This window comes from Trifolium pratense, linkage group LG4 (genome assembly GCF_020283565.1).
Source record: "Trifolium pratense cultivar HEN17-A07 linkage group LG4, ARS_RC_1.1, whole genome shotgun sequence".
Lineage (NCBI taxonomy): Eukaryota > Viridiplantae > Streptophyta > Magnoliopsida > Fabales > Fabaceae > Trifolium > Trifolium pratense.
The window spans coordinates 30,127,659-30,142,833 of record NC_060062.1 but is presented as its reverse complement, the minus strand read 5'-3'; the positions used below and the strand labels follow the sequence as shown (position 1 = coordinate 30,142,833).

The 15,175-nt window shown below is 33.2% G+C and overlaps 3 protein-coding genes across 3 annotated transcripts; 2 read left to right on the top strand and 1 right to left on the bottom strand.

The window, feature by feature from the left end:
• The first annotated feature begins 317 nt into the window (after window positions 1–317).
• LOC123881844 (internal alternative NAD(P)H-ubiquinone oxidoreductase A2, mitochondrial-like) lies at window positions 318–5,840 on the top strand. Its single transcript, XM_045930589.1, has 9 exons — window positions 318–1,049; window positions 3,120–3,333; window positions 3,435–3,595; window positions 3,857–3,922; window positions 4,050–4,213; window positions 4,449–4,563; window positions 4,933–5,112; window positions 5,279–5,442; window positions 5,544–5,840. Exons 1-8 carry the CDS (start codon window positions 591–593, stop codon window positions 5,429–5,431), a joined length of 1,512 nt encoding a protein of 503 aa, XP_045786545.1. The 5' UTR covers window positions 318–590; the 3' UTR covers window positions 5,432–5,442; window positions 5,544–5,840.
• Window positions 5,841–6,798: 958 nt separating this feature from the next.
• Window positions 6,799–12,075, bottom strand: LOC123881842 (selT-like protein). The gene is made up of 4 exons (XM_045930587.1): window positions 11,773–12,075; window positions 11,617–11,693; window positions 7,946–8,264; window positions 6,799–7,123 (listed from the first exon to the last, which is right to left on the bottom strand). Exons 1-4 carry the CDS (start codon window positions 11,950–11,952, stop codon window positions 7,007–7,009), a joined length of 693 nt encoding a protein of 230 aa, XP_045786543.1. The 5' UTR covers window positions 11,953–12,075; the 3' UTR covers window positions 6,799–7,006.
• LOC123881843 lies at window positions 8,516–10,330 on the top strand. Its single transcript, XM_045930588.1, has 2 exons — window positions 8,516–9,394; window positions 9,480–10,330. The coding sequence occupies exons 1-2, from the start codon at window positions 9,248–9,250 to the stop codon at window positions 9,843–9,845; spliced, it is 513 nt and encodes a 170-aa protein (XP_045786544.1). The 5' UTR covers window positions 8,516–9,247; the 3' UTR covers window positions 9,846–10,330.
• Window positions 12,076–15,175: the final 3,100 nt, after the last annotated feature.

Below are 15,175 nucleotides of genomic sequence, written 5' to 3'. Positions count from 1 at the left end.
CTGGGTGTAGGAAGGAAGTTTATGCATGGTGACCACACCCTGCACCCTGGGGGTGGATGCACTTTTACAATCAAAAAATTAACACACTCACCTTCTAGTAAGCGAAAGGCGGTCGCACTGTAAATGGCGTGAGGGGTATTTTAGTAATTTCATGAGGCGCATGAGGAATAAAAAATAGAAAATAAGTGATTTTTTTTTTATTTACAAGATTGACAATGAGGATTAAATCTATAACATCATGCGTACTATCTAAATATTTCGTCATTGGACCAAACCGGTGACTTAAAAAATAGGTGATGCTTAGTGATATATGGCTGCATGAATATTCAAAGTATCAATGTCAACAAATCATCTGATGACATCAGATCAGATCCCGTAAAAGCAGGCAAGCAGCCCAACAAAGGTAGTGACATTTCTTTCTGCCATCAGTCAAGTCAAATTGATCTCATCCTCCCACCAGCCCACATCTTTGGAGCATACTTTCTCTTCTTCTCCTCCTCCTTCTTCAAATCCAAATCCAACAACCTCAATTTTCTTACATCCTCGTACCTCAAACCTTAACAAACACAAAATAAACACTCACCGTCACCATGTCTTGGTTAAGAAACCTCTCAAAATGTTACTTCTCCACCACGAAACCCCTTCTTAAACCCACCATCACAGACCCTTTTCACCGCTTCCCATCTCTCACTCTTCTCTCTCGTTTCTCAACCTCAACCATCCCTGAACCCGGTTCAACTTCTCCGGTTCGCTATGCGGGTCTCGGACCCACCAAACCAAACGAGAAACCACGAGTGGTGGTTCTTGGAACTGGTTGGGCTGGGTGTAGATTCATGAAAGGACTGGACCCACAAATCTATGATATAGTTTGTGTTTCACCTCGTAATCACATGGTTTTCACTCCTCTTTTGGCTTCTACTTGTGTTGGAACTCTTGAGTTTAGATCTGTTGCTGAGCCTGTTGCTAGGATTCAACCTGCTATTTCTAATGAACCTGGTTCCTTTTTCTTTCTTGCTAATTGTACTGGTATCAATGCTGATATACATGAGGTATCTTTCTTTTTCTTTCGTTGTGTTGTGTTTACAAACATATTTGTTTATGCCTATGACATGTTTGACTTTTTTCTGTTCTTCCTTTTTTCAATTTTATGGCATGTTTGGAACTTGGGAATATTTATATGATTTAGTTGTTATGGTAGAAAAAAGGGGCTTTTTAGTTTCATAAAGAAAAAAAAAGGACTTTTTAGAGATCTCATTGGCTAGGTTTGAATTAAATTTTAACATGGTAAATAAATAGGCATTTGAGTTCTTCACTATGTTAGGCGGTGACACTATGGTCGATGAATGTATCAAAGTTATGGAAATACCCTTGAATGTGTCTTTTGTTGGTCTGTTTCGTCTTTAAATGTGTCTTTTGTTAGTTAAATGGGTGTTAGAATGTGTTTTTCGTTTATTAGTTTGGTCTATGAAATTACTCATTGTATCACTATGAATTCTTGGTTGGGGCTTGAGGGGTCATTGGAGAAAAGCTAAATTTCATGTTGCTTATAGTTGTGACATAATTAGAGTTTATAAAGATCAGTGATCCTTACTTAACAAGTTGATTTTGTGGGGTTGAGTTAGGTCGAAAATTTAAGAATCAAAATTAGCAATCAAGTCGTATATATGTGTTGATTTTTGTCTTAGAGACTTTTGAAGTTATAAAATCTAGGATTAAATATATTTTTTCGTTCCTATAAAGTTACTAACTTCTGCTTTTAGTCCCTTCAAACTTTCGTTCCCACATATTTTGTTATCAAACTAAGTGTCTGCTGTTAAAGTAACTATGATGTGGTCACTTGATAATGGGCATGTATAGCCAACAAGCATCGTTATGATATTTATTTATAGGGTTAAGATTAAATATACTTGCATACTTTTATTTTACCCTAACTAGTGAGATACTTGGTTATTGTTGTATTGGAACCAAAACTTTCAAAGCGGTGCTTGACACTGGAAACCTCAACCGAAATTCAGTTTCATATATATTGCTTACTCTTTTTCGCCCTTTTGCTAAACAGTGTTAGACTAGTGATTGACATTGCTGCATCCGAAGTTATTTTGTTTGTTGAATCCTCCAAAGTTAGCACATAGTTTCCATTTAATAGAAGTATGACGAAGTATATGAAATGCAAGTTTAGCGAAAAAGGTGAAACACCCGCTAGCCTAGAGCTGAAAATTGGAGACCTAACCACAGGTCACACGGTATAAGTATCTTGGGTCAATTACTCAAAACGAAAAAATAAATAGAGGGATATCTAAACCATCACATTCAAGTGGAGTAGTTGAAATGGAGAAGGGTTGCAATTGTTTTATGCAATAAAAAAGTACCACTTATTCTAAATGGAAAATTGGATTATATAGTTGTATGACCGGTGATGTTGTATGGAACAGAGTGTTAAGTGGTAAAATGGCAAAATGTGAATAAACTCAATGTAGTAGAGATTGGAATGTTGTGCCGGATGAGTGAAATACTTGACAAGATAGGCTTAGGAATGATAACTTTAGAGAAATAGTTGGGCTAGCACCTATTGTAGAAAAGATGATTGAATGCGTGGAGGAAGAGTAGAGCATATGGAGGTCAGCTCAAACACTAGAGATAAATGAAGGCCTAAACACTATATGCAGAGGCTAATGGTTTGGCTATCAATATGGCTTAAGATAGAAGATTAGGGTGTTATTTGGTCTATGTAGCCAATCCCACCTAGTTGAATAAGGCTTGGTTGCTGTACTCCCCAAACTGCTCCCTGGCAGTTCAGTTAGGTCAAGAAATGTAGCCTTTTATATATAAACTGATATTTCTTCTTAATAGTTTAGTTAGAATATTTCGAGAAATGTAGTTTTTTATGTATGAAACTGCATTCTTTAGCCTTAGCAGTTAGTACTGTTGTGTGTTCCGCTTTATCTTACTGTTGTGTCGTCTTGTTTCTGGTTTTTATTGCACTGTTTGTATTGTCCAAATGCTCTTACTCCTTTAGACTACAACTAACAAAAGGGTATGATACTAGTATTACTATTAGCTGAAATAAATGTAATCACAATGTAGATTAATTTATGAGAATCTGACACATTGTATTTAAGGTGCAATGTGAGACTGTAACTGAAGGAACACAGACACTAGATCCTTGGAAGTTTACAATCTCCTATGATAAGCTAGTAATTGCATTGGGAGCACAGCCAACCACCTTTGGAATTCATGGAGTTCATGAACATGCAATATTTCTTCGTGAAGTTTACCATGCACAAGAAATTCGTCGGAAGTTGCTCCTGAATTTGATGATGTCTGAAGTTCCAGGTTTGCAATAATTTTCATATGTTTGCTCATGTAACTTTATTTGAAAATAAAAAATGCTTGTTATGCATTATCTCTGCAATCTGTATTTGATTTGGATGCAGGGATTGAGGAAGAGGAAAAGAAAAGGCTGTTACACTGTGTGGTTGTGGGAGGTGGTCCTACTGGAGTTGAGTTTAGCGGTGAACTTAGTGATTTTATTATGAGAGATGTTCGTCAAAGATATGCTCATGTGAAGGACTATATCCATGTTACTTTGATTGAGGTATAGATAGATATGTGATGCAATTAAATAAATTATACACATGTTATGGAAATTGGCAAAAATCGTCTTGTTCTTGCCATTGTTTATCTTCACTGTCAGGCTGTCAGCAATTTATTGTAACAGTTATAATAGAATGGTTAGAAACATCTTAGAGTTCATAGAAGCCAATTTTGTTGTAAATTTGTAACAATATTTTTTCTGCATAATCATAAAATGTCTTCACGGTAATTTGTGTTAATCAATTTATTCATGCCTCTTTAGGCCAATGAGATATTGTCTTCCTTTGATGACCGACTCAGGCACTACGCCACCAACCAGTTGACAAAGGTGAGCTTTATGTTGTAAGAGTTTCTTTACTTTATTGAATATGTTCATGTTGAACTTGTGAATATTATACGACAAAAGTCCCTTTGCTGTTTGTTCAATATGTTCCTTATGTTGAAATTTCTATCAGTCAGGAGTGCGACTTGTTCGTGGCATTGTGAAAGATGTCGAAGAAAAGAAGATTATACTTAATGATGGTACTGAGGTTCCGTATGGGTTGCTGGTTTGGTCTACTGGAGTTGGTCCATCACCTTTTATCCAATCCTTGGATCTCCCTAAATCTCCTGGTGGAAGGTTTGTTTACTCCACATAGGTCTTGCATTTATTTTCTTTCCATGGACAACTGTTACAAAATTTACAATTGGCAGCTGATTTCTATATGGATAAGTATAGTATTTAGATCTGTATTATCAGGAAAGCAGGATCACATTTGTCCAAATATATATTTTTTTTTTATCAATAGTCCAAATATATTATGTTTTGACAATAAAGCGAGTGAGTATTGATGTACAAAGTTTTCTCTTAACAGGATTGGCATTGATGAATGGCTTCGTGTTCCTTCGGTACAAGATATCTTCTCAATAGGTGACTGCAGTGGATTTGTTGAAAGTACCGGAAAACCAACACTTCCAGCTCTAGCCCAAGTAACTTACATTGGTTTCATTAATTCCTGTCATTATGTAGTTTTGGTTTTAGTTTTTAACACTACGCACTTAGTTTGTCCCTAAACACATTCCATTCTGAATGTGTTACTTTCTATACTTGGTCCAGGTTCATGTATTGTATGTTCCTTTGCCGGAAAACTTATTCATGTTAAATTAGGGTCTTGTTTGGACTAACTTATTTGAACTTATCTGCTAGTATAAATACTGGTGAGATTGTTTAGGAGGGCTTATGGAATTAGCTCATGTATGGCCATAAGTTGTTTTCAATTTATTTCTATAACTTATGAAAACAGCTTATATATTATATGAAAGCAGTTTGCTTAATGCATTGCCACTTGAATTCCACAGGTGGCAGAGAGGCAAGGTAAATACTTAGCAATCTTGTTAAACAAAGTAGGTAAAGCCAATGGAGGCCGCGCAAACAGCATGAACGACATGGACCTGGGGAATCAGTTTGTTTACAAGCACCTTGGAAGCATGGCTACTGTTGGCAGTTACAAGGCTCTAGTGGACCTTAGACAGAACAAGGTGATTTTTATCATTCCTAAACCTTTTGTCGGTGCTTTTTTCGTTTTCACGCATCGTATCCCAGGAGAAAGGCGCCATTGGACTGATCTGTGGTCAATCGAGGGGTCCGTTTGTTGGTGCTTTTAAAAACATAAAACAGTTTAATTTACTAACTTATCTCCTACAGGAAGCAAAAGGATTGTCTCTAGCAGGTTTTGTCAGTTGGTTTGTTTGGCGCTCGGCATATCTAACTCGTGTCATTAGCTGGAGGAACAGATTCTATGTAGCGATTAATTGGGCTACAACTTTTGTTTTTGGTCGTGATATAAGCAGAATATAAAAGTTTTTAAGGTTAGGAGTTGTTCCAAAGAATTTAAATCTCTTCGGTTTTGAGTTTTTGTATTAAGGCTTGGAAATACTAACATATTTTTGCTTTATTGGTTATATTACAGGTTGATATTAAAGGAATAAGTAATGAATTTCAGTTAGCTGAACAATATGCTTGTTCAATTTGGTAGAAGATGGTGGCAATTGAAAGGAGATTACACAAAAAATGGCTTGAAGGGGAAGGCAATAAAATATGGCAGTGTTTGGTCTATAATAATCAATAGTGTATACACGCCATGATTCAATTTTAGGCATCATGTATATTAGTTACTATCACAACAACAAACCAATTTTCATGTTTACATAAATTATTCACCATCAAGCAAAAATAATAATAAATTGTTTCACCATTTGTGTTAAAATAATGTGTGAAACTCCAATTTGGTGCTTAAAATTGTAGGAGCCAGATTTTACATGTTTATGTAAGTTGTTTGCCAATAAGTGCACACTGGCACACATACACGCAAAAATTGATGCCCAAAATAATGTGTGAAATTCCAATTTGATGCTTAAAATTGTACCTCAAAAAAATGCAATCGACTACATTTTGAAATTATAAATTATTAGGTAATTTAGTCACGTCTCACTATCTTTGAGTAGGAATTTGAGATTTATGTAATAAATATGAAGAGTACTAGTACAATATTCATAAATAAGTTAGGGATTAATTTAATTTTAAATATTTAACTTTAGATAGTAATTTGAAATATTTGTTAAACAGGAAATAACTACAGGTTTAGGGACTATAATTTCAAAAATCTAACTCATTAACGTCCTATAACTACAACTTTAGAAAGTAATTTGAACATTCACTCAGTGATATATTTTATCAACAGAATCTTTGGGAAGAAAAATTTGGCGTCGTCATACTCATAGAAGGATGTCAAGTGATGATCTTTTCTAAAAACTACCATGCATATGTTGCAAGATTGTGAGGATGTTGGGAGTTTTAGAATCAATTTGTCACGGAAGATAATTGGACTAAGTTCTTTAGCCTGAGGGGAGATTGTTCCCCTAGAGGAGTGTCTTAGTCTTCTTTTGTTTTTACTTCCCTTGATAAAAAAATAAGTTTGGTGTCAGTAATTTTTAAAGCTATTACCAGTATGAGTCCCTCCGAATGCAACTTCCGTCATTAAGTTATTCAATTCCTTGATCTATTTTTCATTTGTTGCAACAGTATCTCCATAATTTTATCGATAAATTTCTAAACACATCTGGTTCTGAAGTCTTATACTTCCAATCAGTTCTAAACCATCCTGTCAATCATTCAGCTTTTCATGTAGTGGATGAAATTTACTTGAGATGACAATAGCAAAGATGTAGAATAGAATGTCGAAAATAGTAAAATGACGGTGTAAGCTATTCTATAATACACAGTTAATTTTCCAGTATGGAAACCTTGCAACATTACATTCCTATTATATCTGTGTACCAGCTTCTCTGCTTCACAATGCAATGTTAGGTCCATTTAAATCATCTTTGTGTATTCATATTAGAAGTCTTCATGAGAGGCAATTCGACAAATGAGCTAAAGCCCCAATTCTGAAGCACTGCTGACAAGTCTAGAATTTGCCATCCTTTTGGTGATCAGATCCTTTAACTCTATCTCTCCCGGAAACCTTCCCTCCTTCAGTTTAGAGAATACCTGTGATGACAGAAGAATTTGAAGGGGTTAATATGAGTTCAATAGTATTAAAGATGTAAGAAGGGAGTCAAAATTTGATTCAGAAAACAAGTTTCCAAACAGAAAAGAGGAATTTTTATTCAAGATCAATTTACCATTGATCCATTTCTTAGGTATTTTACAAATAAACTCTAATAAAAGAAACCTAAGAATCGAAATAATATGTCGCCAAACCAAATGACTGATTTAAAGTCAAACACATGGTGGGAGAAACAGCTCTACCCCAACTCCCCGGTAATAGCATGTTAGTATAATTGCAATCTGAAAGTAGATGCTCTAAACTGCAAAGGTTTTATACAATGAATCAAAGGGACCACCATTATTAACTGGAACTAGGTAACAAAACTGTTTCTCATTTTTCAAACGTGCCCACTATCTCATAGTAACTTATTGCTGAAATCTGATGCAATATTTAGTTTATTAAATATAAAATATGATCCAATAAATATGCATTCAACAAAAAAAAAATACGGCCCCTTACAGAAAAATTTATAAGATTAAGAATGCAACTAGTACTGGCAGAATCAACGATGGTCACTAACATGTTATATGATAGTGGTGAATATTCAGTAACCGGAAAATGAAGTCAAGTGATAAAAATGTTGATAAAACTAGTCATGCAAAGCACCTATTCAGTCATATGATTGATTATGCGTGGTTACGAAAGAGTTGCAAAGATAACAAAATTTGAATTCCTTGGAGAAAGATCAGAGGCTCAACTCATAAAGAAATATTAACTACAACAGTATATAAGAAACTAAAAGATGGAAGGAGAGCACCAACCAGATCACCATTGAAGTAAACTTCAAATGCTCCGGAGCTCTGTAAGAATGACTGCAAGGCATTCCCAAGAAGCCATGTAGTGGCAATGGTTCCAAACCTATTACCACGCAAGCTATAATACCAAGGAGGAGGTGCAACAAAACCCAACATTGGAAAAATCTGTTCCCCTGCAACTACAACACCTATAACACCAATTTGAACAACTGGAACCACTTTGCTTAGCAGACGTTTTGGAAGTGGCGGTGGATAATTTGCAAGAAAAACCTCAATTCCTGGAAAGGAAATCTCCAACATATTCTTTAGTGTTACCGCTGTTCCCCTACATACAATAGAAACATTCATTTACACCAACTTTCTCATCGTAAACATAACAAAGCGCGGCAACACAAGAGATGGATCAACTATAAGAAATTTGAAACAGCAAGCAGAGCAATGTTATTCAATAAGTAGATTAAGGCCTATTCATGGTTGTTAAGATCTATAGTTAAATCGTGAGATCCCACGATCTTACGTGTTGGGGGTGAGCCACCGTGCTAGAGCGCAGAGAAGATCGCAAGAATGGAGGAAAGCGTGAAAGTGCAGAGAAACATCGTAAGATCGTGAAAGCAGAGATCTTCCACGCGTTGTTTTAGTTATGGGTTTATAAAGATTCAATTCAACCCGTTTCGCCCCAACCCATTTGATATGTTTTTTACCCGGTTCAAATTACACCGACCTGACCCGAAAACGATCCGCTTCACCTAAAAAGCTGCTCGTTGTACATCTAACCCTGATTACATGGGAAAAAGGAACGGTTTCACCTATAAACATGATTGCGTATCAAAAAAATCATATGGAACTGGGAATTTTGCATCGAGCCTTGCATTCCTATCTCTATTCATCAACTATATCACTAATTTCATTAATGGTTGCTAATTATTCAATCGTATTCCCTAGGTCAGTCTCTTCTATAAATTCTCTTCATCTCTATGAACCATTCTCATCTCTTCAACCTCTCAGAACTGCACTTGCTCATATTTGCAATTCTTATTTCCTTTCAAATTTTCAATCATGTCTTCATCCATTGTGGGACATCATTGATGATAGATGGGATAGGCAAATGCACAGGCCTTTGCATGCTGCTGGATACTATCTCAATCCCAAATTACACTACAGTGCTGATTTTAAAGCTGATTTTGAAGTTAAGCGTGGTTTGTATGACTGTTTGCAAAAGATGATTGGTGATGTGAAAGAAATTACTATAATTGATGCTCAATTAGAAAGCTTTAAGAAAAAAGTGGGGTTTTTGGAGGTCCAATAGCAATGGCTGCACTTGGAACAAAAACTGCTGCACAATGGTGGGAGTCTTATGGGGATGAGCATCCGGAGCTTCAGAAGTTTGCAATCCGTGTGCTAAGTTTGACTTGCAGCTCATCCGGGTGTGAGCGAAATTGGAGTGCATTTGAGATGGTAAGCATCTTTAAAATTTTAAGTTTTGAAAATAACCTACGCTTTCAAAATACTAATAGATTTTCTTAAACTTTGTATATATTAGGTCCACACAAAGAGGAGAAATCGGTTGAAACAAAAAACTATGAATGATGTTGTCTTTGTGATGACCAACTCAAAGTTATCGAAGAAGAACAAGACTAGAAATGTGGTAGATTGTGAACTTGAATTTGATGAGATTGATTCCGATAATGAATGGATTGTTGAAGAGACAGGTGACAATGAAATTTTGGATTTCACTATAGGTGAGGATTTGGATGGGGAAGCTCAAAATGAAGAACATGAAGTGGCAACTGCTGAAGATGAATTTGCAATTCATAATCTGGATGATGAGATTGAAGGAGATGAAGATGCTATGGAAGACATGCGAATTGGGTTTGATCAGAATTTCTTGAACAACTTGATGAATTAGGGGTTTTTAAGTTTTTAAGAGTATAAGGGTCGATGTTCTAGTTTTAAGTTTAGGAGTCTAAGTTATTTTTCTATGTTCTAGTTTTTAAGTCTAAGCTATTTTGGTTATGTTAAAGAGTATTGAAGTTTTTATGTTTAAGATTATGTTTAATATTAATGAAGTTTTTATGTTTAAGAAAATTTGTGGGATCTTACGATCCTTGTTACGATCCTACGATCTACGATCTTTCTTTACCCCAACGATCTTTAGTGGGATCTCGATCCTGACAACCATGGGCCTATTTGAATAAACAACTTAATTAAACGCTTATAGTATAAATGTTTTTCAGATAAGTGTTTATGTAAGAACTATTTTTATAACAAAGATAAAATAAAATTATCTGTCATATAAGCTATAAGCAGCTTTCATAAGCTACCTTGGAGAACTTATAGAAATAAGCTGATAATAGCTTATGGACATGTTATAACCTGTTTTCATAAGCTCTTTCAAAGAGTTTCACAAGTGCTTATGCAAGTAAATAAGTTCAAATAAGTATCCAAACAGACAGTAAAGAATTAAATAGGTCTCAAGATTGCAAGAGAAACTAGTGAACTAAGGAACTAATCTCTAGTTAATTAAGGAAATCCCTCATGAATTTCATGATAGTAACTTAAACATATATTAAATCATAAGTGAAATGCATGGAATGATTTATGTTCCAAACATTGTTCCTTATTGATAAAACTAATTTGTTTTCAATTTGTTGTGATTAGTTTCTTTCTCTTACAGTTTTAAGTATTTCCGTAGAACTCTCTTTGATCCTAATCATGTGATATAAATTTGTAATAGTGATTTAACACTTGGGTCATTCTATTTGGAAAAATCCAAGTCCCACATTGAAAAGAGATAATCCCTTAAAAAAAGTTTATAAACAATGATATCTCTGACCTTAAAAGTCAATTTTGTAAAGATTAATTACGCTCGATGTAAAAACCTAATACCCTCAACTCTTGAGCAACAATGATAGCTAACTCTACTAAATTGTAAATTTATAATACTTGTAGACCCGGAAACTTGTGGTAATTCAATTCAACTTCTAAGCAAAACAAAAACACAAGCACAACAACGATCTAGACAACACTTCTCTGGTTAACCATTGAGAATCAAAATTCCAAAGCATAAGACAAAGATACACAACAAGTGTCTGACTATCCACATAACATTTTTCAATCTTAATGCATAAATAAAAAAACAATAAGCCATCAATTTAATCCTTAAAGTATCACTCTTTCTTCAATTTAATTCTTAGTGTATAAATATAATAAGTATTCTCTAAAGTATATTAATTCGTCATATTATTTTCGGCTATTAAGATGTTGGACTAAGAATACATATTTTCAAATACTTTAGGGCTAAATTGATGTTGATATATTGATATATTATATATTTTAAAACCTAATTATTTTGATATAGCTTAGCATTAAATACCCAAGAGCGCTTAGATGAGATGACACAGTCTCTTCTAGGTTAACCAAGGTCCGGGTTCGATCCTGAGCTTAGGCATGCAACAGCATTAAAACTCTTAGGAGAGAGAGTTTGCTGCCTCCATATTTGGGTCACACGGGATTAGTCTTCCCAGTTGCGCTTAGCCCTAATACTAAATTGAAAGTTTATTTAATTAAATAAAACTAATGGCGTATATAAATTTAGGGTAAAAACAGCAACAATACACAAGAATGATGATGATGATGATGATGATGATGATGATGACGATATAAGGGAAAGTAAGTACTTGTAGGAGCAAGAAGAACAGAAATTGATGTTGACAGTGTTGCCAAAACCTACACCTCCAATATTGTTGGCTAGTTTCTGAAATCAAAGACGAAACGAATAATTATCAAACATATTATGATGATAAAATAACTTGGTTGATGGAATAGAAAATTACCTCGGAATCTGAGGGGAACGGTATAGCTATACGGTCAACAACTGGTTGTTGGTGGTGGTGGTTGTGGTGGTGGGTGTGAGATGGCTTTGGTGGTGGAGGAGATGATGTGAAAAGGGAAAAGAGGTCGGAACAGAGGAGGAAGAGAGGTAAACCTACCAACAGAAGCTGAGCACGATCCATCGCTGACTGGCTGTGAGAGATGTGACTCACTCTGATGATGTTGCTTTGTCACTCGTTTGGTTACCAATTGGAGTACTGCTGATCAAGATTTTTTTGTACTTGGATGCAGCTATTTGAAAACTTCTATAAATAGTGCTGATAATTTTTATTATTTATAGTGATGATAAATCTATAAGTGATTACCATCAAAGTCACTAATTTATTTTATTATTTTTAATCACGTTGCAAGTTTTATATCTTCATTATAATTTCACTAAAAAAAATTAAATATATATAGAAAGAAAGAATATAAAGATAAATACAAAAAAAATGATATACTTAAAAATAGAAACAAAATAGATTATAGATTAGAACAAAACAATCTATACTCATAAAAATAACAACAAAACAGATTAATATGATCAACTCAATAATTTATTAAAAAAAAAAAGAATAAAATGGTCAATAAAAAAAATTATAGAAAAAATAAGATGAATATGCATAAAATTAAGAATATAAAAATAGAAAAAAAAACAATATACTTTGGATTTTATCCATTCTTCTTTGGTTTTTAAATAAACAAATATACTATTAACTATTAATAATAATAATAATATAATAAAGTTAATTACTATCAAATTTACTAAATTATCCTAAATATTCCTAATCAAATTTCTATTTTTTTATTAAAAAATATACAGGAGACTATTATTTGTGACAGATACAAAAAAAATTGGATAATTTATCATTTATAATTATAATCAAATTTATTCATTTAATAAATTTAACAAAAAATAGCACAATAGTTTCACTTATATTTTAACAATATTATATAACAAATTTTTAAATATTTTATTCTAAATAAATTTTCTACCATAATATAATGACAAACTTAAATATAAAAAAAAAAAATCAATGACTCGTACATGTGCACGGGTCTTTAAACTAGTTATATAATTTTATGTTCTGCACAGTTAATGGTAATTTTTATTTTTATAATAATAATAATAATAATAATAATAATAATAATAATAATAAGAATAATAATAATAATAATAATAATAATAATAATAGTAATAATTTTCTGGTAAAAGAAGATAGTAATAATTTAATTGATACTAAAAACAGCAAAAATATATATGTTATTCCGTATTGAACTAGCATAAATTATATTAGTGTTTTAATTGTAAGCCACTCGATTTAGACTCTGTTTGGTAAAAATAAGCTATAAGTTAGCTGATAGCTGATAAGCTAGCTTATAGCTGAAAAGCTAGCTGATGGCTGGTAGCTTATAGCTGAAAAGTGTTTGGCAAATTTAGCTGTTGTAAGTACAAAATAACATAAAAATACATAGTTAGTGGGTAGTTTTTTTTTTTTTTGTAAGTGTTAGTGGGTAGTTATTATAATTTTTAAAAAATAAATAAATAAAATTAATGAGGGTAAATATGAAATAAAATGAAAAAGCTATAAGCTATAAGCTCATACGCTACTTGAAATAACATCTCAAAAAACGCTATAAGCTAGTTAGAGAAGCTCGTTACCAAACACTTCACATTTTTTTCAAACAAGCTTATAAGCTAGTTCAATAAGCTATAAGCTAGCTTATTGGACTTACCAAACAGTGCCTTAGTCCAGAGGTGAGAGATTTGGATAGTATGTTATAGGTTCTGTGTTCGATCCCCGACTCATTAAAAAAAATTGTAAAGTAGAAAAGAGTTTATTGATTTTAAGTTTTACACTATATTGTCAAACATCATTGAAATTTTTCATAATTTGAACAGTGAATCAAGGTGGACCACTTGCATAGAATTAGAAAAATGTGAATTACATAAATTTTTAAAAAATAAAATAAAGATATTTTGTTTTTTTCAAGGAATAAAATAAAAATATATGTGAGTTGATTAAGACACGTTTTATCTTTTTTTAGTCAAATTAACATCAATTAAATTAGTGTCTCCAGAGATGGATATACAGGTTGGTCCAGCATATGTAACCCGATATTTCTGAATGTTACACAGACTGTGCTTGTTAATTTTTTATATGTTAGTATTTTTTGTTAAGCTTTGAACTTTGGCCTTTTAACTTTTTAATTTTTAACTCAAATTAGTTGAGCTCTATCTAACCTCCTATTATAGTCTACATATGACAACAAGTTGCGATATGTTAGTCTAAATAAGCTCATGTGTATTTAGATGTAATACAAAGAAAGGTGCAAGAAATATTGCAAGATAAAAAATAGTTTCTTAAGTTTTGGATGATGTGTGAAACAAAATCTTTCACATGTTGTCATTGATGATTATGATTCATCGTCTGAGTTGTGTCCTTCATTGAGAAAATTTCTTGCCTAATTAATAACATCAAGTATATATATTGTTAGATTAGATAGAAGGCACTGCATTTGCATGATCTAAAGTTGTGGAGTGTTGGCAGATTTGATGGGTAAAAAGACTTCCAACAATTATGTTTTAGCAAGGAGCAATAATGGTGAAATCAAGACATCTGCTACTAGCATGCCATTCAAAATCTGTTAATTTATCATTTTATATCCATAATCGTATCATATTGTTCTTTTTTACTTAATTATTTACCATTATAGATTTGTTTAGAGAGTGGACAGCTGACGAACAAATCTTGTTAAATTCGTATGTTGAATGATTATCGATGTAATGAATTACGTCCCTAATTTATAGCAGCCGTTATTTACAGAATATACTTGTATCAAATAAGTTATCTGCTGCTTCTCCTAACTCTTATGACAGAGTTGTGAGGTACTTTGAATGGGTTTTCTTTGGTTTGAAAGTGACTCTAAATTTGTTGCAACTCTTATCCTGAATGGTTGTCCTACTTCTCTTCCTTATGGATTCATTCTTGAGAACATTCATTATCTACATAAGAGGGCTTGATTGGTTCACATATCATGCTAATTTTTGGAAAATAAAATAAAATGAATTCATGGCAAAGTGTTATAATCTCGTTTGATAAACCGACTTGTGAAAAACAATTGGGAAAAACTTTCTCCATGCCCAACATGGTTTCAAATGTGCACATCCGATAAAAACACATTTGGTGCGGTCTAAAAGTACACTTCTAAAGAAATTATGTCATTCAGAGATATACATCCGAAATCATGTGTGCGGCGGGGAGAGTTTCCCCGAATAGTTTGATTATATTTGTCGTTATATAATTGTTTGCAAGAGAGAAAGAGAGGGTAAAGGTATTTGTATCGGTACAACTGCATAAATTG

Bases quoted from the DNA above. Each gene is read 5' to 3' on its own strand.
- LOC123881843 (XM_045930588.1), top strand. From the start codon at position 9,248: ATGGCTGCACTTGGAACAAAAACTGCTGCACAATGGTGGGAGTCTTAT. The intron at 9,395-9,479 runs GTAAGCATCTTT...TGTATATATTAG, and splicing joins ATTGGAGTGCATTTGAGATG to GTCCACACAAAGAGGAGAAA.
- LOC123881842 (XM_045930587.1), bottom strand. From the start codon at position 11,952: ATGGATCGTGCTCAGCTTCTGTTGGTAGGTTTACCTCTCTTCCTCCTC. The intron at 11,694-11,772 runs GTAATTTTCTAT...CTTTGATTTCAG, and splicing joins CGTTCCCCTCAGATTCCGAG to AAACTAGCCAACAATATTGG. The intron at 7,124-7,945 runs GTTGGTGCTCTC...CTGTCATCACAG, and splicing joins TTTACTTCAATGGTGATCTG to GTATTCTCTAAACTGAAGGA.
- LOC123881844 (XM_045930589.1), top strand. From the start codon at position 591: ATGTCTTGGTTAAGAAACCTCTCAAAATGTTACTTCTCCACCACGAAA. The intron at 3,334-3,434 runs GTTTGCAATAAT...ATTTGGATGCAG, and splicing joins GATGATGTCTGAAGTTCCAG to GGATTGAGGAAGAGGAAAAG. The intron at 3,923-4,049 runs GTGAGCTTTATG...AATTTCTATCAG, and splicing joins CCACCAACCAGTTGACAAAG to TCAGGAGTGCGACTTGTTCG.